The sequence below is a fragment of the Chiloscyllium punctatum genome, chromosome 21 (genome assembly GCF_047496795.1).
Source record: "Chiloscyllium punctatum isolate Juve2018m chromosome 21, sChiPun1.3, whole genome shotgun sequence".
Classification (NCBI taxonomy): domain Eukaryota; kingdom Metazoa; phylum Chordata; class Chondrichthyes; order Orectolobiformes; family Hemiscylliidae; genus Chiloscyllium; species Chiloscyllium punctatum.
In genome coordinates this window covers 375,988-399,774 of record NC_092759.1, presented here as the reverse complement: position 1 = coordinate 399,774, position 23,787 = coordinate 375,988, and the positions used below count along the sequence as shown (strand labels likewise).

Genomic DNA, 23,787 nt, shown 5'->3' with positions numbered 1-23,787 from the left:
ACTTTTACCTGATCTGGCCTACCCATGACTCCAGGCCTACAGTAATGTGGTTACTTTGAATTACCCTCTAGGCAATTAGGGATGGGCAGTAAATTGTGGGCCTAGCCATTGTCCTGTGAATGAATTAAAAGAAATAATAGGCCCCAGTGGGGGTGGGGGTGGGAGGGGGGGGGGGGGGGGGTGGGGGGGGAAGCTGAGAACCTACTCTGGTCTGCCATTTTGTTTTGAAAAAAATAAATTGATGTGAAATGTTAACTGCTCTCCTGCTCTTCCACCCCACCGGTCACTCATTGTGGTACAACCCACTAAATTTCCTTCACAAGTGGCTACCAGTTATGATCAGCCGTACACTGGGCCCGGAGTTTGGTGGGAGCATCGGTCTGATGTTTTTCCTGGCCAATGTCTGTTCCTGTGCGGTCTACATCCTAGGCTTGGTGGAGGCCATTTTGGATGTGTTTGGAGAGGTCCCCAATGCAGGTGAGTCAACCCCCCCCACCCCCCCAAAAAAAGGTTGGTTGTCTGAGTCTGATGTCTAACAACTTTTTAAACTTTGGTTGCTAGGGATTCTGGGGTTCAAAATCTTTTTCAACATTAAATGGGGCAGCTCAGTGGTTAGCACTGCTGGCTGACAGTGCTAGGGACCTGGGTTTGATTCCACCCTCTGGTGACTCTGTGGAGTCCTCACATTCTCCCAGTGTCTGCGTGAGTTTCCTCCCACAACCCGAAGATGTGCAGGTCAGGGTGGATTGGCCTCGTTAAATTGCCCCATAGTGTTCAGGGATATGTCGGTTAGGTGCATTGGTCAAGGGGAATGTCAAGTAATAGGGTTGGGAAATGGGTCAGTGTGGGCTCGTTGGGCCGAAGGGCCTGTTTCCATACTGTAGGGATGCTATCATTACAATTTGGGGCAGGACTGAACCATTAATTGTCTAATTCGAGTGCTATTTTCCTGCATTTTCCCCATATCCCCTTTTTTTTTTTTTGTTGACCTTTTTTAAAAAACTTTTTTTTTAAATATTGCAATGGAAGCTCCTATCCACCATGCTGCTGTCTGTGGGATTTTGCTCTGCACTTGTTGTGTTGCCAGGTTTCCTATATTTACAAGCAGTGGTGCCACCATAGGCTTTGGTGGGGAAAGCCTAGTCAGTGCCTTCAGGAAAAGTGTCGTTTTGACCTGGGCTATCCCTAGACCTCTTTTTTTGATGTATCTTGTTTGGTTATGGCGCGTGACTTGTCTGTGATACGGGAGTGAGTCCTGTCACTGGCGACGATGCTAAAAAAAATGACCAAAATCTAACTTTTATTTTTGGAGCAAATCAACAAATGTGCACGTGGAACAGGGTCTTGGGCTGGTGGGGTGGGGGGGTGGGGGGGGGGGGGGGAAAGAGAGAGAAAAAAGTCAGCAAATCAGACTGGAGTGGTAACACCATAGAACCTTAGTCCCTCAGCACATGGAGTATGTTGAAGGGATGATGCTTTTGGAGGTTGCGATGCAAATGCACACTTTTTTTTGTTTGATTTCCACCAGGTGATGAAGGGGTGTGGGGGCTGGGAAATCTTTTTTTTTTTTTTTGTCCCAGTTCTTCCTAACCTACTTCTTATTTTGTGGAAGCTACAGATTACAAACCTAGTTCTTTGGAAACAAGAATTTTGAGATTTGCTTTCTCTCCAGTTGGAGGAAATTATGGGTGTTTTAAAGATTAGATTCCCTACAGTGTGGAAACAGGCTCTTTGACTCAACAACGACCCTCCGAAGAGTAACCCACCTAGACCCATTCCCCTAACCTGTATTTACCCCCTGACTAATGCACCTAACACTATGGGCAATTTAGCATGGCCAATTCACCTGAGCTGTGCATCTTTGGACTGTGGGAGGAAACTGAAGCACCCGGAGGAAACCCCCACAGACACGGGGAGAATGTGCAAACTCCACACAGACAATCGCCCAAGGCTGGAATCGAACCCTGGGTCCCTAGCACTGAGGCTGCAGCGCTAACCACTGAGCCACTATGCTGCCATATTGCCGAGGGATTTTGCAGGAGGGTGGAGGAAGAAACGCCAACAAAAACAAAGTTTGTGTTTCCTTTCTCAAGCTGGTATTCTTGTGTTTTGGTCCTGATGGCTTTAACTGCATCTCTGACCTCTACGTCGCCTCCTTTTGGGCCAGTGTCTCTAATATTAAAGGAAGCAATGTGGACTCTTGCTCCCCCTGATGGTGATGGTCTGCACTGCAGGGCATAGGTGGGAAAAGAGGGATGCTGCTCTCCATGGTAGCAAAGCAGCTTTGAGGGGCTGAATGGCCTACTCCTCCTAGACTAGGGTTGATCCTAGTGGCAAAAGTTGACTGGGTGATCTGATCGCTTAAGCTAAAGGTATCGTCTGACTTCCAATGGGGTTATAGTCCAATAGGTTTAGTTGAAATGATGAGCCCTTTCAGAGTGCTGCTCCTTGGGGAGGTGTTCTGTATAGAGTCATACAGCACAGAAACAGATCCTTCGGTCCAACGCATTAGTGCTGACCATAATCCCAAACTAGACCAGTCCCTATTTGCCTGTGTTTATCCTGTATCCTTCTATCCCTTTTGCTATTCATGTACTTATCCAAATGTCTTTTAAATGTTGTAACTGTCCCAGCATCCTCCCCTTCCTCTGGAAGGTCATTGCACAGACGCACCACTTATTTTAAAAATAGTTGTCCTTCAAGTCCCTTTTCGAACCATTTGCCTCTGGTCTTGAACTCCCCCACCCTGGGGCAAAAATCTTTGCTATTTACCTTATCCGTGCCCCTTGTGACCTTGTAAACCTCTAAAAGATTGCCCCTCGATCTCCTACGCTCCAGAGAGGAAAATTTCAGCCTCTCCCTGTAAATCAAACCTTTAGTTTCCAGAAACATTCTAGTAAATCTTCTTTGAACTCAGTCCAGTTTAATAACAGGGTGACCAGAACTGGACACTGTGCTCCAGGAGACACTTTGCTTCACTAGTTTCCTGTACAATCCCAATTTCTATTCTCAATGATCTGAACAATGAAGTGCCCAACAGTATAAAGGATTGACAACTGATGAATCTGTTTCTGAATGAGGAACCCCAAAGGATGGGGCAATTATAAAACTTGGTGATTGGCCGTATTGGAGAATACGGACAAATATACCTTTTTTAGAAACTTCAGTCAAATGGCTGATCCATTTTGTTTTCTGTAAGCGAAGACTTGATCAATCACTATTTAGTTGAATGCAGGGATGTCTGTGTGTGTCCGTTCCTCCCCGGGGGAGGGAGAAAGAGGGAAGGAAGAGGGTTGGTTGGCCAGTATGGGTGCAGATGGGCTGATTGGCCTCCATCTTGTATCATTCCCCACCCCCCGCCCCCAATAAGGGAACAGTAGCCAATGGAGGCTAAACAGTCTGTGGTATGAATGTGGTGCTATTTTTCACTGAATGTTGGCAGGGATGTGTTGGTGGGCTTGTTTCTTTGGTCCGTTCCTAAATAACGACTTTCCCCCCTCCTCTTGTCTTACCACCCCCTCCCTGACCCTGGTCCAGCTGATACCCAGTCCAGGGGCATTCATGTGCTCCCACAGAACTACCTGTACGATGTCCTGTATGCCTCCAGCATCCTGCTGCTCTGTCTCCTGGTGTGTCTGGTTGGAGCTCAGATCTATGCCAAGACCAGCTTCCTGATTTTTCTGGTGGTCCACGTTGTCCTGCTCACCATCACGGTCAGCTTCTTCGTGGTGAGCCCCAAGACCGTGGTCATTGTGAGGCAGGTGGGGAACGAGAGCCAGTCCATCTACACCAACTACACTGGCTTCAGTATGGCCACACTGCGGGAAAACCTCTGGGGTAAGTCCACTTGGGTTCTCGTACCCGCTGTTGCGTGAGGTTGTGGTCATAGTCACAGATGTACAGCACGGCAACAGACCATTCGGTCCAACTCGTCTAGGTATCCTAACCACTTCCTACTCCCACTTGCCAGCACTTGGCTCATATCCGTCCAACTCCTTCCTATCCATCGACCCAATCCAGATGCTTTTAAATGCTGTAATTGTACCAGCCTCCACCACTTCTGCTGACAGCTCGTTCCATACACACACCACCCTCTGTGAAAGTTGCCTCTTAGGTCTGTTTTATATCTTCCCCTCTTGCCCTAAACCTGTGCCCTCTAGTTCTGGACTCCATGACCCCAGGGAAAATACTTTGTCTATTTACCCTATCCATGTCACTCATGATTTTATAAGCCTCTAAGGTCAGCCTCCAAATCTCCATGGAAAATAGCCCCAGCCTGTTCAACTTCTCCCTATAGCTAAAACCTCTGACCCTGGCTACATCCTTGTAAATCTTTTCTGAACCCTTTCAGATTTCACAGCATCCTTCCAATAGGAACCCAAAAGGGTTAATGCTGCAGACTTAAGCTCCACCCCATATTGTTGTAATCATGGGAAGAAAGAAGTCTCTTTTTATCTAATGGAAATTGCAGAAACCTAGAGTGTGGAAGCCAGCTTATCCCTGTAACCCTGCATCTGCCGTGGCTGACCCACCTAGCCTGGACATTTTATATGGGACAATGTAGCACAGCCAATCCACCCTAAACTACATGCCTTTGGACTGTGGGAGGAAACACTGGAGAATGTGCACACTCCAGAGGGTGGGATCAAACCCAGGTCCCCGACGCTGTGAGGCAGCGGTGCTAACCACTGAGCTGACCCAATTGTAGACTGGCAATGGAGGCCGTCCAGAGATGGTCCATTAGTTTAATCTCTGGTACAGAGGGATTGTTATGAGGAGAGGTTGAATGAGTTGGACTTATATTCATTGCAGTTGAGGAAAGAGAGATCGCGCGCGCACCCCCACCCCCCCCCCCCCACCCCCCCCCCCCCCCCAACCAACCTTGTGCAAGAGTCTGAGACCAGAGGGTCATCCTTCTGGGATAAAGGTTGGGGGTGTAGATCTCACCTTGAGGGAAGTGAAGTGGTGGAGGCTGGTACAATGACAGCCTTAAAAGGCACCTGGATGGGTATGTGAACAGGAAGGGGTTAGAGGGGTATGGGCCCGGTGCTGGGAAACAGGGCTGGATGATTTTAGGATATCATCTGGTTGGCACCGAAGCGCCTGTTTTTTTTTTTCAGCTTTCCAACTCGCCTGGAATATCTTGGTTCAGTTTGGTGCCACCTGTGCTCCTTGTGTTAGCGAGGTGGGGAAGGACCTCCACATGTAGGAGCAGTGAAGATTATCTTTTGAAGAGCCAGTATTTAATTGCCAGTTACACTAAGCCAGAGTCATGTGAGAGACATCTCTTATATTTAAGAGTAAATATACATTCTCATTAGTGGTGTGGACGAAGACTTGACCGGTTTTGGATCTCTTGTGATTTTATCTACCAGTGTATACAAATCAGTCACCTTCCTGTGCCCTCCGCACCCCCCCCACCCCACTCCAAGCATCAGCCTTTCCTACTGTCACCTAGCGTCCATTGACTCCTCTTCCAGGAATTAAAACACTCTCTCTCCCGTACAATTCTCTCTCTTGCATGTTGTAACAAACAACCAACCCCAACTTTCTAAATGGGAACCAAGTGATTTTGTTCCCCTCCATCCTTCCAGGCCTAGGAGAAGGTGTTTGAGGCTTTGAGGCCTACCTTATGGTGCAGCCTGGGAATAAATTATCTTCGTGTCCCAGTTTAGTGGGCAGGTGAATGGGGGCAAGAACACGTTGGAGGGGTGGAAAGGGAATGAGGTGTCTGTCTGTCGGTCTCTGGAGTAATGTGTGTGTTTTTTTTTTGTTTTTTTCCAGATGATTATTCTGTGGATTACACCACCAAGTACATGATGACCTTTGCGACAGTGTTTGCTGTCATGTTTAATGGTTGTACCGGTATCATGGCTGGTTCTAACATGTCTGGTAATGCTCTCCTCTTTTTTTTTTGATTCCCACTCCCACCCCCCACCCCCGCTGTGGGACAGGCCACGTACGGATACTGGCAATTGAACAAAAACTCAGGATTCACTCCCTAAGAAAGGGTGTGGGTAGGGGAGTGTGTTCAAATCCCAGCACACCAACTAGGGCGAATTTGAGTGCTAATCTAGAATAAAATATTTGACTTTTTGTTTACATCAGTTGAACCATCTCCAGACCAGCCTTTTATTATCTGCAAACATCTGAATTATGTGAAACACTGACCAACAGGTTCAAGAATGGCTTCTTCCCCACTGTTATTACACTTCTAAGGGACCTCTCATTCGAGTTGCTGTTTTCCTGCACTTCCTCTGTAGCTGTAACACTATATATTCTGCATTCTGTTCCATTACCCTTGTACTTGCATAACATGTGATTTTTTTTTTTTACCTGGATAGCATGTAAAACAATACTTTTCACCGTATCTTGGTAAATGTGCCAATCAATCAAAACTCACCCTTTTTTACTATATATCATAGAATCCATACACACACCATTTCATTCCCTTTCCACCCCTTCCCAGCACATTGCTCTCTTCCTCCCACTTAGCCCACTAAACTGGGAGACCTGAGATAATCCATTCCCAGGCTGCACCATAAGATAGGCCTCAAGTCCACACTGACCCTCTGAAGAGTAAACCATGCAGACCCATTTCCCCATTACTCTATTACCCCAGATTTGCCCTGACTAATGCACCTAACCTACACTCCCCTGAACACTATGGGGCAATTTAGCACAGTCACACCACCCTAACCTGCACATTTTTGGACTGTGGGAGGAAACCGGTGCACCTGGACGAAACCCATACAGACACAGGAAGAATGCAAGCTCCACACAGGGTCGAGTTGAACCCGGGTCCCTGGCACTGAGAGGCAGCAGTGCTAACCACTGAGCCACCGTGCCTCCCAGATCTGTGGATAAGCATTACCAGTTTTTTGTTTCAGGTCCTGCAGCATCCTTGTAATCACAGAGGGATGGACTGACTGACTATTACTATCCTAGTGTTTCCTTTTTAAAATTATTTCACGGGATGAGCTGATTGGCTGAGCCCAGCAGTTCTTGCCCATCCCTAATTGCCCAGAGGACAGTTTAAGAGTCAACTGCATTACTGTGGATCTGGAGTGATGTGTAGGCCCGAACAGGTAAGGATAGCGGTTTCCTTCCCTAGGGGACATAGTGAACCAGATGGGTTTTTCCAACAATCCGCAATTTCCAACATGGTCCTCATTAGACTCTTTTTAACTTCAGATTTTATTTTTTGAAACTGAATTCAAACGCCATGGTGGGATTTGAACCAGGGTCCCCAGAACATTAGCTGAGTTTTTGGGTTAATGGTCCAGCAATAATACCACTGGGCCAGCACATCTCCTTGTGTGGCAAACACTGGGCGCACCAACTGGAATAGGCCATTCAGCCCCCTGACCTTGTTCTGCTATTCACTCAGATGATGGTTAATCATCCATCTCGACCCTACTTTCCCACCCCCTTAAAGAGGGACAGATGTAGGCCATTCGGCCTGCTGTCAGCCTTTATATCTCCTGATGTCTGGAACTCTAGACCTGCCTCAAACACACTGTATGACTGTGCCTCAATCAGCCCAATTCTAGAACCGGGGCAAATGTATTCTGTTTGAAGAAATTTCTCTTCACCTCTGTCCCAAATGTCCCTTATGTTCTGCGACAGTGTCCCTGCTGTTTTTTGCCCCCTCAGCAGACAGCACTTTCCAAACCTGTGACCACACCCCCTGGTTTTCCCCCTTGCGCCCTATAGAACTGTCCAATTGTGATAGGTTAGCTCCCCAACAAAACCTCTAGGCAGTTGGGGACGAGCAACAAATGTTAGCCCAGCCAGCGACATCAACATCTGTGTTTTGAGAAACTGGTTCTGGTAAGGGCTGTGCACGCGCTTAGTCGAGTTAAGACAGTCTGGCCTCTTTAAAAATGGCGGACCATGGCCCAGGGAGTTCTGCTGATGGCCGTTTCTCATTCTAGGAGACTTGAAAAACCCAAGCTACGCAATTCCCAAAGGCACGGTCATCGCTGTCATCTACACCTTCCTGGTCTACCTACTGCTCTGCTTCCTCGTGAGCTTTACCTGCGACAGGTGAGTCCCGGTCAAGCCCATCCTGGGCCTTCTGTGGGGGTCCCTTGGGAGAATGTGCGCCAAACTGTGGGGGGGTGGGGAGGGGCAAGTGAGGAGGTTGTCGAGGACCGCTGGAATGTGAGGCAGGGGCAAGTTGAAGAGCAAGGAGATGGGGACTGGAAGGTGGAGCTTCCCATCATGCTTTGCCAGGGACGTGCTGGAGGATGGGAGGGGGAAAAATGGCCAAGTTTTGGGCATTGCTGGTTAAGCTGCCCTCCTGAGAAGGTGGGGCTGAGCCACCATCTTGAACCACTGCAGTCCCGTGTGCCATAAGGGGCCCCCCCACGGCACCATTAGGGAGGGCGTTACATGCTTCGGACCCAGCGATACTGGAGGAATGACTGCATTTCCACCTCTGGTTGGGGAAGGGGACCTGCAGGGGTGGTGGTCCCCTATGCTTACTCACTCCCTTCTCGATGGTAGAGGTCATGCCCTTTTTAGGTGGTGTAGCCCTTTGTTCCCAGACCCCTGTCCGAATGATACAGGAACCAAAGCAGAGCCCCCTGTAGCCAGTAGGAAGCTGAACCATACTCCCCCTAGCAACTGTTGTGTTAAACTGGTGCATTTGAAATCTTAGAAGCAGAACGTGCGTTCAATGTGAAAGAGTTTGGATTTAGGGATGAGGAGCAGCTCTGCATTGGGGAAATCGGAACTTTTTTTTTGAGAAGATTGAGTAAAACCTTGTCTGTATCATGAGGGGGGGGGGGGGGGTGTCCATCAAGGCAGAGGCACAGGGGCTCAGTGGTTAGCACTGCCGCCTCACAGCACCAGGGACTTGAGTTTAATCCCATCCTCAGGTGTCTCTGTGTGGAGTTTGCACATTCTCCCAGTGTCTGTGTGGGTTTCCTCCAGGTGCTCCAGTTTCCTCCCACAATCCAAAGGTGTGCAGGTCAGGATGGATTGGCCATGCTAAATTGTCCTGTAATGTCTAGGGGTATGCAGGTTAGGGTCAGCCATGGGGAAGGAGGGAGCATGTGAGTCTTCAGAGTTGGTGTGGGCTGGTTGGGCCAAATGGCCTGCTTCCACACTGCTGGCATTCTACAGGAAAGCTGGAGAGCGCATGGGCAAGGATTTGAGGGGGTTAACTCTTTTTTTTTTTTTTTTTTTTCTTTTTTTTTTAATGTGACCCTGGGTTATGTAACTGTTCCTTTTTTTTCCTTCTGCACCCCACCCCGGCCCCTTTGCCCCTTCTCCTGCTGTTCTCCCACTACCAACCCCCCCCCCCCGCCCCGTGTCAGGATGCTGCTGAAAGGAGATTACGTGTTTTTCCGTCAGATCAACATCTGGCCCCCGTTTGTGGTTATTGGTGTGTACGCGGCATCACTGTCTGCCTCGATGAGTACCCTCATTGGTGCCTCAAGGATTCTCCATGCCCTGGCCTGCGATGAACTTTTCGGTGAGTTACCCAGCCACTGGTAAAAAGCAGCGGTGTTACCGAGTAACCCCAGCCCCCTCTGTGCCGGAATGGGACTACTTGGCGCCACTCATTGCTTTGGTGCCAATACATCTAGATAACCATCCTGTGAAAACTTTGGTTTGTCTCTTGCTTAGAATGTTTTCAGCCATTTCTAGTAAGACCATAAGGCCATAAGACATAGGAGTGGAAGTAAGGCCATTCGGCCCATCGAGTCCACTCCGCCATTCAATCATGGCTGATGGGCATTTCAACTCCACTTACCCGCATTCTCCCCGTAGCCCTGAATTCCTCGAGACAAGAATCTATCAATCTCTGCCTTGAAGACATTGTGTCCCGGCCTCCACTGCACTCTACGGCAATGAATTCCACAGGCCCACCACTCTCTGGCTGAAGAAATGTCTCCGCATTTCTGTTCTGAACTTACCCCCTTTAATTCTAAGGCTGTGTCCACGGGTCCTAGTCTCCTCGCCTAACGGAAACAATTTTCTAGTGTCCACCCTTTCCAAGCCATGTATTATCTTGTACGTCTCTATTAAGTCGCCCCTTAATCTTCTAAACTCCAATGAATACAATCCCAGGATCCTCAGCCGTTCCTCATATGTTAGACCTACCATTCCAGGGATCATCCGTGTGAATCTCCGCTGGACATGCTCCAGTGCCAGTATGTCCTTCCTGAGGTGTGGGGACCAAAACTGGACACAGTACTCCAAATGGGGCCTAACCAGAGCTTTATAAAGTCTCAGTAGCACAACGGTGCTTTTATATTCCAACCATCTTGAGATAAGTGACAACATTGCATTCACTTTCTTGGTATGGGCTCTACAAGAAAATAGAAAGATTTTACAGCTTTCCAATGTGAAAGCAGAGGGGCTTAAGTATCATCAAGGCAGTAGATGACTATTAAGAATTGTTAAATGAGAAAATGATTACAAAATGAGGTTTGAATCTACAGTGGGTCATTACAGCTTTGACTATCAACTCTTGCTAGTTGAGAAAATTACATTGTGTCATTAGTCATCCTCTCTTCTTTAACTAGGGAGTGGCGCAATGGCTCGTTGGTTAGCACTGTTGCCTCACAGTGCCAGAGACCCAGGTTCAGTTCCCACCTCAGGCAACTCTGTGTGGAGTTTGCACATTCTCCCCGTGTCTTCGTGGGTTTCCTCCCACAATCCAAAGATGTGCAGGTCAGGTGAATTGGCCATACTAAATTGCCCATAATGTTGGGTGAAGGGGTAAATGTAGGGGAACGGGTCTGGGTGGGTTGCTCTTGTTGGGCCGAAGGGCCTGTTTCCATACTGTAGGTAATCTAAACCAAACAAAACTTTTTTAAAATTCTGAATTGGCGCCAAAACAGCTCAGTGCCAAAGTAATGAGTGCCAAAACAGTTGAGTCAAAATGGTGGGGCGAAATGACCGGTGCCAAAACGTACCCGACCCCCTCTGTGCTGGCACCAGTACCTCCAAGGAACAACCAGGAGGCCACACGTGCCTGGGACGCCAGTCAGTTTTAAAACGTGTGGCTGCTCTGCTTCTGACCCTCCAACTCTCTGTGCCTGGCCTGGAGGGAAGGCCTTGTGAGGAAAGGCTGAGGGACTTGAGGCTGTTTTTGTTAGAGAGAAGAAAGTTGAGAGGTGACTTGGAGACACGTACAATAATCAGCGGGTTAGGGTGGACAATGAGCCTTTCACCTCAGATAGTGATGGCTAGCACGAGGGGGCGTAGCTTTAAGTTGAGGGGTGATACAGTCATAGAAATGTACAGCATGGAAACAGACCCTTTGGTCCAACCCATCCATGCCGACCAGATATCCCAACCTAATCTAGTCCCACCTGCCTGCACCTGGTCCATATCCCTCCCAACCCTTCTTATTCATATACCCATCCAAATGCCTCTTAAAATGTTGCAATTGTATCAGCCTCCACCACTTCCTCTGGCAGCTCATTCCATACACATACCACCCTCTGTGAAAAAGTTGCCCCTTGGTCTTTTTTTTTAATCTTTTCCCCACTTGCCCTAAACCCATGCCCTCTAGTTCTGGACTCTTTCCCCACCCCAGGGAAAAGTGTCTATTTATCCTATCCGTGCCCCTCATGATTTTATAAACCTCTGTAAGGTCACCCCTCAGCCTTTGACACTCCAGGGAAAACAGCCCCAGCCTGTCCCTCTAGCTCAGATCCTCCAACCCTGGCAACATCCTTGTAAATCATTTCCCCTAAAGGGACCTATGGGGCAACCTTTTCACACAGAGGGTGGTACGTGTTTGGAATGAGCTGCCAGATGTAGTGGTGGAGGCTGGTACAATTGCAACATTTAAGAGGCATTTGGATGGGTATATGAATAAGAAGGGTTTGGAGGGATATGGGCCAGGTGCTGGCAGGTGGGATTAGGTTAGGTTAGGATATCTGGTCAGCATGGGTGGGTTCGACCAAAGGGTCTGTTTCCATGCTGTATGACTGTACAGCCTTGTGTTGCTCTCCACCATTTGGAGAGTGTAAATGTTGTAGTTGGTTGAGGTAGGAACCATTCTCCATATCTGACAGAGGGCTGGCTTGGAACCCTTCTCCTGAGGCAGAGGTCCCAGGGCCATCAGCAGTGGAACAGGCCAGGAATACCGCTATATTGGGATAATGAGGTGATGGTGTGTGATGACCCCCTCGGGGTGGACCTGTTGGGGGCAGGGGTTAGGATTGACCCTGGGTTAGAGGCCTCCACAGGAGACAGTGCCTCAGAAGGTGGCAGAATTCCAGCTGCTAACCGGTTTGGTTTGGTTTTGTAACACAGGTGTAATACTGGCCCCTGCAAAGAAGACATCCAAGACAGGAAACCCCTGGGTCGCGGTGCTCTACACCTGGTTAATGGTTCAGGTATGAACAGTACCACCTCAGTTATGAAGTGTTCACCTGTTTTTAAGAACTCTCTGTGGGACCACTCTGTCCACCCTCCCTACCCTGGGCTGTCATCTGACTTCCCTCCTACATGGCTTAGTTAATGTTAGTTTTGTGTCAGTGTTCCCATGGCGATCGCTGAAGGCCTCCATTGGCGCATTGTCTTGGTGGAACATTCCAGACCCTAATCCCACTCTCTGTCTGAGGGCCATTGTTTGTTTCTGTCTCCATGTTTGTTTTTGTTGGAAATCTGGCCCCTCTTTTGTTTTTCTCTCTCCTTCTTTTTCCCTGTCCCCCCACCACTTCTGTTCCCACGAGTTGGAGTGGTTTCTCCTGACCTTCTCCATGTAGGCCCCGATCTATCCTTGCTCCAGCCTCCGCCGACCAGACAGTACTGTCACTCCCCCTCGGCATTTTGTGTGGCACCCTTGGCTAATCCTCCCATTTCCTTACCTGCTGTCGAGGGGAATGTGTGCTTTGTTTTTATAAAAAGCATTTGTCCGATGATGATGAAGGCATACTCCATACCCCCAACCCCGGCCAACAATGGGAAGTGCCGACAGACTGGTGTTAACTCGAAGACATTGTCCTCCGAGCCGGGGTGTCCTCGAGGCATGACAAAAAGTTCTGGGAATTCTGGCAGCGTCTGGAGAAAGTGTGTTGGGCCCTGCAGCTCTGTCAAAGCGGCCTGGTGTGTCAACGCAGTCTCTCTGCCAATGGCCTCCCCTCCACTGAATTAGGAGATGGGTTTGGTTGAGGGGAGCTCTTTGATTTGAGGTGTTCCCTCAATCCTGTGAGCACTCACCCCCTCCACTCCAACTTCTCTTTTGGGGGTGAATGTGGGGTTGATTGCTTTATTCACTCACTGGATGTGGCCATCGCTAATTGCCCCAGGCAGAGGTTAAGAGTCAACCTCTTTGCTGTAGGTCTGGAGTTGCGTGTAGGCCTGACTGGGTCAGGACAAGCAGTTACCTTCCCTGAAGGGGCACCAGACAGGGTTTTCTGACGATGGATTCATGCTCACTTCAGATTTTTAAAAATCGAATTCCAATCCCACCATCTTCCAGGTCCCCAGGACATTCTTTGGGTTAACGAGGCAAAAGTGAGGACTGCAGATGCTGGAGATCAGAGACGAGATTCGTGTGGCGCTGGAAAAGCGCATCAGGTCAGGCAGCATCTGAGGGGCAGGAAAAATTGATGTTTCGGGCAAACTTCCTTCCAGAATTGGGCTTTTGGCTGAAATGTTGTTTTTTCCCTGCTCCTCTGATGCTGCCTGACCTATGCTTTTCCAGCACCACTCTAATCCTGTGTCTGGGTTAACATTCCAGTGATTAGTACCACCTAGGGCCATCGTCTCTTGGGGGAAGATTTCTCTATCAACAAAGTGAACCCATGCTCCATTTTTTTTTTAATTCTTGTTTTTATTTTTTTGCCTCCCATCTCTCCCCATTTTCTATTTATTCCTTCTTCCCCGTTGACAGTGTGTGCTGTTTGCTGGCAAGTTGAACACCATCGCTGGGGTAGTCACCATCTTCTTCCTGATGGCCTATGCTGCTGTTGATCTCGCCTGCCTGGCCCTGGAATGGGCCTCGGCCCCTAACTTCAGGTAATGCCCACCACCCCCTCCCCCCCCCAATAGGGGAAGGAGGTCGCTGCGTTTAGATATAACCGGCAGGCGTTACCACAGTGAGGCGGGACAAGATGGCGTGTAGATGAATGAGTGATGTGTGATCTCCCCAGGCCATGTGAAGCAGGCCACTTGGCCCCTCTGCTGCACCAATTATAGTTGCTGTCCTGGCTCCCCATTCTTCACCCTTCAACCCCCCCACTCCCAGCTTGATTTTAACCGGAGATTCCCGACTTGGATTGGATCACAGTGGTTTAGGGTGAGCTTGTCAATTTGATACAAACTTCAGCTTAAGAGTGATGGGAGGGTTGGTTTCTTGGATTGCAGGTCTGTGGCCAGTGGTGTTCCACAGGCTTGATAGAGTCCACTTTTGTTTGTCATTTATATAAACAAACTGAGAACATAGGAGGTATAGTTAGCAGGTTTGCGGATGACACCAAGATTGGTGGTAGAGTTGACATTGAAGGAGGTTATCTGATATTACAAAGATGTCTTGATTTATACAACTAATGGTGGGGCCCCAGATTGTGTTGCAGAACAGACTGAGAGGGGAATTGTGTACTGTAAGGTACATAATTCTTTTGAAGTTTGCTTCACATGTACACAGGCAGGTTAAGAAGGCATTTAGCACACGTGCCTTCATTGCTCAGACCTTTGTAGGAGTTGGGACGTCATGCTGAGGTTGTACAGGACGTTGTGATTTTACTGCTCCTCGGATGCTGCCTGAACTGCTGTGCTCTTCCAGAAGAAGGACGTTGTGAGGCCTCTTCTGAAATACTGTGCAATTCTGGTCACCCTGTTATAGGAAAGATATATTATCAAGCTGGAGAGGGTTCAGAAGAGACTTACCAGGATGTTGCTGGGAATGGAGGATTAGAGTTATAAGGAGAGGCTGGGACTTTATCTTCTGGAGAAAAGGAGGCCAAGGGGTGACCTTAGAGATTTATAAAATCATGAGGGTTAGAGAGAAGGTAAATGGTAGATGTCTTTTCACTAGGGTGGGGGATTTCAAAACTCTGGGTATAATTTTAAGGTGAGAGGAGGAAGACCTCTTAAAAGCTCTCCTTTTCAAAAAAAAAGGACAAGAAGTGAATTTATTTAGTGGTTTGTGCATAGAATTAACTTCCGGTCAAAGTGGTGAATGCTGGTATACTTAAAAGACATTTTTGGATAAGTCCATGAATAGGAAAAGTTTGGAGGGATATGGGCCAGGAGCAGGCAGCTAGGACTAGTTTAGTTTGGGATTATGGTCAGCATGGACTAGTTGGGCCGAAGGGTCTGTTTCCATGCTGTATGACTCAAGAATGGATGGACTTTTTTTTTTAAAAATTATAAAATATTCCTTGGGGGATAGTTCCAGAGACAGTGTCTCTTGGAGAAACCGTTGAAGTTTCCCTTTCGAGGGGATGTGGGGTGAACTGTAGGAGGGATGCGGCCTAAAATGGCCCCCTTGGCCCTCCAAATGGGGAGTGTCGTTTTGTGAGGTGTTTGTAATGGTGGTGTCTCCCCTCACTCACTCAGGCCGACCTTCCAGCTCTTCAGTTGGCACACGTGCCTGCTGGGCATCATCAGCTGCCTAGTGATGATGTTCCTGATCAATCCAGCCTACGCCTCGTGCGGAATTGTCCTCATGCTCGCCCTCCTGGTGGTGATCCACTACCGATCTCCGACTAGCAGTTGGGGCTACATCAGCCAGGCCCTCATCTTCCACCAGGTGAGCGTTTTTTTTTGTGTGGGGTGGGCGGAAATCTGCTATTGGCCCCCCTCGAGCTATGTTGGCTTGCTAGCTCCTGACTTGCAAGGGAGCATTTGAGAATTGGCCACTCTGCCCTGGGTCTGGAGTCACCCATGCCCGGTGAGGGATAGTGACGGTTACTGTAGCCACCAATAGCTTTGATTCTGGATTCCAAGTTGAATTTGTCTTCCTGTCAGTGGGATTGGAACCCACTGAGTTCTCCTGGTGGTTACTAGTAATGGTAACATCACGGTGGGGGGAGGGAGGGTAACACCCTGCTATCTTCTCCCCTCCACTGTGAACATTGACCCCAGGATACTGGGGGCAGTGGAATTCGGGGTCAACACCGGATCTTGCTCAGCCTCTGGGGTGGGGGGGCCCCTCCCTTTTTAGCATCTCAACTGAAAAGGTGACTCTTTGGTCAGAGCAGGCTGTCGTCATGGTAGACCCCAGAGGGTGTCGGCCTGGATTACAGGCTGCGACTAATCCCTGCATGCGGAATGTGACGCGGTGACCTACAGGCCTGAGGCCTGGAAGCCGGGATATCACTGGTCAGGTTGCCTTTGTTCCCGTTTCCAGGTGAGGAAGTATTTGTTGCTGCTGGATGTCCGGAAAGAGCACGTCAAGTTCTGGAGGCCCCAGATTCTGCTGATGGTGGCCAATCCACGGACCAGCGCCCAGCTCATAACCTTCATCAACGACCTGAAGAAAGGGGGGCTCTTCGTGCTGGGCCACGTGCAAATTGGGGACCTTGGTAAGATGGCGCCTTGCTTCTGGTCGGAGAGGGTGGAGGTCGGTACGAAGTGACTATAACGTGACACTTTATGACTAGTTGCCGAAACCGAGCTCCTCTTGGGTTGCCTGGCCAGATGATGGATCAAGCAAAGCCATCAAAAGAGCCAAACATCGGTGGGGGGAGGGGGTGGGCCACAAAAATAATGTGGCCGATATAACAGTATTGCTTTTATTTTCAGGTTTCTGTCACTGATTTGGGGCCTTGCTGAGGTCTGGGGCGTGAGTGGTTCTGGGCTGTGGGGGTGGGCCCTCACCTGACTCTGTTTCATTTAGTTTTAAACAATTTATGAAATGAAAAGCCCCCTCCGCTCCAAAAAAAACCAAGAGGTTGCTATCAAAACTTTATAGGACCGGGTTTGAGTTTTTTTTTGGGTTTGAGTGTCGTGATGACTATCGTTTTGGTGACAGGTGTAACGTTCTAGATTTGGCTACATGTGGATGCCAACTGTACCAACCCAGAGGAGTGTGGATGAGGTACCCAGTCCAATAATGTGATACCTGGGGGGAGGAAGGGAAACAAATGAGCATTTTTTAAAAAGATTATCTGGCACTGCCTCTTTCCATTTTCCCTTTTTTTAAATCGCCCTGTGCGACCCAACTCCCTAAAGCTGCAATTCAGCTGCAGAGGCAACTTTTTAAAATTTTTATTTGCATGGCTGACCAGGAATCTTGTCTCTTGCCACTTGTGGCTTTTTAAAATTTCTTTTACCACGTTTCACAACTGTGCGTGGGATTCGGACCTTTTTCCTCCCCTGCTCCAGGAGTTTTATTTCCTGGGATGTCATTGTCATGGCCATCCCTAGTTACCCCTTTAACGGGTCGCTTGCTTGGTCCTCTCTGGTGTGCATGGAGTCACGTGTAGAATGGACTAGGTAAGCACAGTTGATTTCCTCTTCTTTACCCCCCCCCCCTCCACCCGACTCCTTAAAGGGGTATTAGCCCCTGATTTTTGAGGGGCTTTGTATCGATGACCGACTTATTGAGAGTATTTCCAATTCCGGGTTTTACGAATTAGATTTAAATTCCACCATTTGCGCTATGAGCCACAGACCATGGGTTATGAGCCTGGGCCCCATAATGATTAGAACAGGAATGTTGCAACAGCACCAGCCTTCCCTTGGTGGTTTGTGTTAAAATACAGGAGCTTTTTGGACTTTTGTTTTGTGAAGGACGTGCCTTTTTCTTTGTTGTTTGTCGTGTTTTTGAGCTGCTTTCTGTGGTGAGTGTCTGCACTCTGAACTGATTCCCTCTTCCCTCTTCTTAGACACTCTTCCCACTGACCCCATCCAGCCCCAGTACAACTTCTGGCTGAGTCTCGTGGACAAGCTGAACGTCAAAGCATTTGTTGATCTGACTCTGTCCCCGACAGTGCGCCAGGGTGTGCAGCATCTACTCCGTATCACTGGGCTAGGTAAGAGGTCAAAACTCACCCGGGGTGGGGGTGCAGCAAGGGGATCCGGCGATCGGCTTTGAGAAGCTCAGTGGGCGATAGAATGCTGGGATCCTCCTTGAAGACTTGTTTTTTTTTTTGGAGAACGGTGTCCAGTGTTGGTTGCCCTGTTACAGGACGGATGTTATTAAACTGGAGAGGGATGAGAAAGGGATTTACCGGGAACATTGGGTTTTTAACACTGAGAATCTGAGGCTCACGGGTGACCTAATGGAGGTTTATAAAAATCATGAAGGGTATAGATAAGGTGAATGGTAGTTGCCTTTTCTCCCCCCTCCTGGGTGTGAGATTTCAAAACCAGGGGGTGTATTTTCAATGTGAGGAGAGAGATTTATTTTTTAAAAAAAAAAACAACAGGCAATGTTTTATTTTGCACTCATTTTGTGTATGGAATGAACTTTCAGAGGAAGTGGTGGATGTGGGTGTAGTTACAGTGATTAAAAGACATTTTGGATAAGTTAATGATTTGGAAATGTTTTGGAGGGATATGGGCCAGGAGCAGGCAGGTGGGATTAGCCATCTGGGATTATGGTCAGCACGGACTAGTTGGGCTGAAGGGGTCTGTTTCCTTGCTGGATGAACAGGAGGCCATTCAGCCCCATTCTAATAAATAAGATTGTGTGCCTTAAATCCACATCCCCCTTCTGCTGAAAGTTTTTTTGAAATATCTGCTCCCTTGATTGGATGGGTGAATTAAACCCCCCCCCCACCCCCGGTCCCTTTAATATTCAACAACCCTCCTCATCTCTCCCCTTCAGTGGAGTGTCCCCTTCATTTTAAACTGTTGGCCATTGTTTTAGTCTCTTCTTTCATGCACCTACCCCCCCCCCCCCCCCCCCCCACAACCAAGAGTCCTTTTGCCTTCAGCAATTGCCCTAATCCAGTGCTGGCACACTGCAAATCACAGCATAATGAGAGGCCATTCTGCCCAGAGTGTCCCCCTGGATCTGAGCTGGTTGTACAGACTCTCTTTCTGCTTTCGTTCTCCCCCGCTCACCCAACTTTCGTACGTCTTCGATCAAAGTTTCTAAGCTTTGAATATATCGAACGGCCCAGCTTTCACTGCTTTTCCCCCCCCCGCCCAGTGAAGGGGGAGAGAATTACAGACACTGGCAATGGGGGGGGGAGGAGGTGTAAGAACAGGGAGTCCTCATTCCTAACATCAATGGAAACCCCCGTTTATAATTGAGCCTGACATTGATCAGAGCGGCCTCCCTCCTGTTTCTACAGCGAGCTCAGAGTTAGCCACTTGACTCTCCAGAGTCCCACGCAGACAGGATAGTGAAGGAGTTTGGTACACTTTTTTTTCCTTTACTGGTCAGTGCATCGTGTATAGGAGCTGGGGGAATCATGTCAAAGATATTGAAGTTACTGTTGGAACATTGGGTGCAATTCTGTTCTCCCTCCTATCGGAAAGATGTTGTGAAACTTGAAAGGGTTCAGAAAAGATTTACAAGGATGTTGCTGAGGTTGGAGGGTTTGAGCTTCAGGGAGAGGCTGAACAGGCTGTTTTCCCTTAGATCGTCGGTGGCTGAGGGGTGACTTTTTATAGAGGTTTATAAAATCATGAGGGGCATGGATAGGGTAAATAGACAGTGTTTTCCCTGGGGTGGGGGGGGGGGGGGAGTCCCAGAACTAGAGGGCATAGGTTTAGGGTGAGAGGGGAAAGACTTATAAGGGACAACATTTTCACGCAGAGGGTGGTACGTGTATGGAATGAACGGCCAGAGGAAGTGGTGGAGGCTGGTACAATTGCAACATTTAAAAGGCATTTGGATGGGTATATGAATAGGAAGGGTTTGGAGGGATATGGGCGAGATGCTGGCAACTGGGGCTAGATTAGGTTAGGATATCTGGTCGGGATAGACAGGTTGGGCTGAAGGATCTGTTTCCGTGCTGCGTGACTGACTCTGCCAGAGTCCGTGTTCGGGGTGGGTGTAATGACAATATTTTGAAAGGCAGGTCCATCGTGGATAGGGAAGATTTTAGAGGGATATGGGCAAAACACAAATGAATGAGGCGTACAAGTTGGGGAAGTATGGACTGTTTGGGCAGAAGGGCGGTCTGCCCGTTGTCGTGTCAGCTCCTCACCCCTGACGACGTGATTCTGTTTTTCTGTCTCTCAGGTGGGATGAAGCCGAACACGTTGGTCCTTGGATTCTACGACCACTCCGTTCCTGATGACTACTTCCTGCATGACCCGGCCTTCAGGGACGCCAGGGACAACAATGACCACTTTGGTGTGGACCTTGCCTCGCTGCAGGCCCACTTCCCCCCCGTGCGGGACGACGAGACCCCCAAGAACCTGTCTGAGCAGGAGTACGTCGCTATCATCTCTGACGCTCTCAAGATGCAGAAGAATGTGTGCCTGGCGCGGGGTTTCTTTGCCATGGACCGGAAGGGGCTGCTGCTGTCCAAGACGCGGCCGGAGAGGGTGTCCATTGACGTGTGGCCTCTGAACCTTCTGAGGCCCGATAGCACTGACTACGTGGACGTGTGCAGCCTCTTCCTGCTGCAGATGGCCTGTGTCCTGACCATGGTGGCCTCCTGGAAGGCTGCACGCCTGCGGATCTTCCTGTGCATCGAGCCCGGCGACGGCAGCTGGGTCCGGAAGGAGGAGAAGCTGCGGCGGCTCTTGGACCAGCTGCGCATCAAGGCCACCATCAAGATTGTCACCTGGGAGGCGGTGGGGCCTAGCGGGCAGGCCTCAGCCGACCATGTCTCCGATGGATATCTGCAGGCGGTCAACCGTATGATCCTAGACCAGGGTTTCCACACGGCCGTCCGGTTCCTCTACCTGCCCAGGCCTCCTACTGAAACCACCCACTCCCAGCGTTACCTGGAGCAGCTGGCTATCCTGACCGAAGACTTGGGGCCTACACTCCTGATCCACGGCCTAACTCCAGTCACTTGCACCGACCTATGACAGGCTCCACCAGCCATTCCCTGCTCCCTTTAAAAACAGAAAGCCCTAACGGGCACAGACTCTGAACTCTAACTGACCATCTCGCCTGGTCAACAAAAATATAACCGTGCCTCGGACACTTTATTTAAAAAGAGAGCGAGGAAAAAGGGTGGGGTTCCTGCTCATCACTGTTATTTATATTTAAATAAATAAAGAATGGGGTAGGGCTTTGAGGGGAAAGGATTGTGTAATTTGGATTTAAAATGTTTTTTCCATAAGTGAGGGTGGGATTCTAACTTATTAAAATATTAAACAATATTTGTTCCACGTTTTTTTTTCCTTTTTGTAAAAGTGACTCCGTGTCGGTCTGGGATCTTCCTGTGTAGTGATTTTGGTGAGGCATCGCCATGGTAATGGCAGCCCAGGCCCTCCAGCCAACTCCCAGCATTGTCTCTGTCTCTGTCAGACCTTCCCAACCAGGGCCTGGGGCTGACCCCACACAGGCCATCCTGTCGATGGCCTCTGCCTGTAGGGAAGGCCCAGATGGATCTTGGGCCTCCTTCTGTGTGTTTCCAGGGAGTGAGTTCCTGGTTTGGTCACACACTCCACTCACACACACACTCCACTCCACTCACACACACACTCCACTCCACTCACACACACACTCCACTCCACTCACACACACACTCCACTCCACTCACACACACACTCCACTCCACTCACACACACACTCCACTCCACTCACACACACACTCCACTCCACTCACACACACACTCCACTCCACTCACACACACACTCCACTCACACACACACTCCACTCACTCACACACTCCACTCACTCACTCACACACTCCACTCACTCACTCACACACTCCACTCACTCACTCACACACTCCACTCACTCACTCACACACTCCACTCACTCACTCACACACTCCACTCACTCACTCACACACTCCACTCACTCACTCACACACTCCACTCACTCACTCACACACTCCACTCACTCACTCACACACTCCACTCACTCACTCACACACTCCACTCACTCACTCACACACTCCACTCACTCACTCACACACTCCACTCACTCACTCACACACTCCACTCACTCACTCTCACACTCCACTCACTCACTCTCACACTCCACTCACTCACTCTCACACTCCACTCACTCACTCACACACTCCACTCCAGCAACACCCCCAGGACCTTACCATTAGGTGTATAAGATCTGCTTTCCCACGATGCAGCACCTCAATTTAACTAAATTAACCTCCTCCGTCATTCCTCAGTCCATTCGATCACAGTCCCATTGTACTGAAAATCTTCACTGTCCACCGTGCCACCAATTTGGGTGTCATCTGCAAATTACCTCCTGCATTCACATCCAAATCACTTATATAAATGAAAAGCAGTGGATCCAGCATTGATCCCTTGTGGCACACCGCTGGTCACAAGCCTCCAGGCTGAAAAGCAACCCTCCAGCACCACCCTCTGTCTCCTTCCTTCAAGCCAAGTTTAAACCCCCTCCTGAGCATTAACCCTTTTGTGTACCTCGTACCCCACACCAGCTACTCTAAGCAGTTACCCGTGTCACCTTCAGAGGTAAATGTTTGAGGTTGTCAGAGTCCATCTCAAATGTTGTGTGGACCGAAGACCTCCCCTGTGTATTGTTTTGATTTTTGTGTTTGCCAATGCTGAGGATTCCAGACAATCCTCCTCAATCCCAGATCTCCTGAAAAAGCACTTTTTTTTAATTCAAGGGAGGTGCTCCATTACCCCTCTTTTTTTTCCCAACCAAGTTGGTAGTTTTTGTAAATTATCTTTGCTATATATTTTTGGGTTCCCTATATCTTCTAGTTTATCGTCGTCATTTTATGTGAAAATGGATACACTGTATTTGCTTAATGAGTCTTTACCTGTCCTTTTTTTTTCATTCATATTCCCCCTCTGTTACTTTTCCGAGCTTTCCCTGTTTTGCTGGGTTTCCACGTTATTTTGGCTAGATGACCTCTCTCTTCTTTCAGGTTTCCTGGTCTATCATGATCGCATTATTTGATCGTGCTGTACACAAAAGTGGGCTTCTCAATTTCAAATTAAAAGACCGTGTCTACTCTCCATAATTTCTTGCCCCCTCAGGCAACCCGTGGGATCGAGAGTGTGGTGCTGAAAAAAGCACAGCAGGTCAGGCAGCATCTGAGGAGCAGGAGAATCGACATTTTGGGCAAAACGCCTTGTTTTGGGCAAAGGCCCTTTGTCGATTCTCCTGCCCCTTGGCTGCTGCCTGACCTGTTGTGCCGTTCCAGCATATATATATATATATATCTCTCTCTCTCTCTCTCTCTCTCTCTCTCTCTCTCTCTCTCTCTCTCTCTCTCTCTCTCTCTCTCTCTCTCTCTCTCTCTCTCTCTCTCTCTCTCTCTCTCTCTCTCTCTCTCTCTCTCTCTCTCTCTCTCTCTCTCTCTCTCTCTCTCTCTCTCTCTCTCTCTCCTCTCTCTCTCTCTCTCTCTCTCTCTCGACTGTGATCTGCAGTCCTCCCTTTCACCTAACCCGTAGAGCATCTGAGGCTGAGGGGTGACCTTTTTTTTTTAGAAGTTTACAAAATCATGAGGGGCATGGATAGGATAAATAGACAAAGTCTTTTCCCTGGGGTGGGGGGAGTCCAGAACTAGAGGGCATAGGTTTAGAGTGAGAGGGGAGAGATATGAGACCTAAAGGGCAACTTTTTCATGCAGGGGGTGGTCTATGTATGGAATGAGCTGCCAGAGGAAGTGGTGGAGGCTGGTACAATTGGACCATTTTAAAAGGCATTTGGATGGGTATAAATAGGAAGGGTTTTAGGGGGGAAGATATGGGCCAGATGCTGGCAGGTGGACTAGATT

General features: G+C 48.9%; 1 protein-coding gene across 3 annotated transcripts in view; it reads left to right on the top strand.

Moving 5' to 3' along the window:
• The window catches only part of slc12a9 (solute carrier family 12 member 9), a 38,316-nt gene extending 17,097 nt beyond the window's left edge, over positions 1-21,219 (top strand). For 2 of the 3 annotated variants that reach the window (XM_072591387.1, XM_072591388.1), the window contains exons 3-13: positions 334-477; positions 3,538-3,837; positions 5,785-5,892; positions 7,938-8,049; positions 9,327-9,484; positions 12,286-12,368; positions 13,871-13,995; positions 15,538-15,730; positions 16,331-16,505; positions 17,811-17,957; positions 20,123-21,219. In XM_072591387.1, the coding sequence (XP_072447488.1) occupies positions 334-477; positions 3,538-3,837; positions 5,785-5,892; positions 7,938-8,049; positions 9,327-9,484; positions 12,286-12,368; positions 13,871-13,995; positions 15,538-15,730; positions 16,331-16,505; positions 17,811-17,957; positions 20,123-20,922 (2,345 nt within the window). In that variant the 3' untranslated portion in view covers positions 20,923-21,219. The remainder of the gene's footprint in view (positions 1-333; positions 478-3,537; positions 3,838-5,784; positions 5,893-7,937; positions 8,050-9,326; positions 9,485-12,285; positions 12,369-13,870; positions 13,996-15,537; positions 15,731-16,330; positions 16,506-17,810; positions 17,958-20,122) is intronic. The other variant, XM_072591389.1, reaches the window with a different exon arrangement.
• The last annotated feature ends 2,568 nt before the right edge of the window (positions 21,220-23,787 follow it).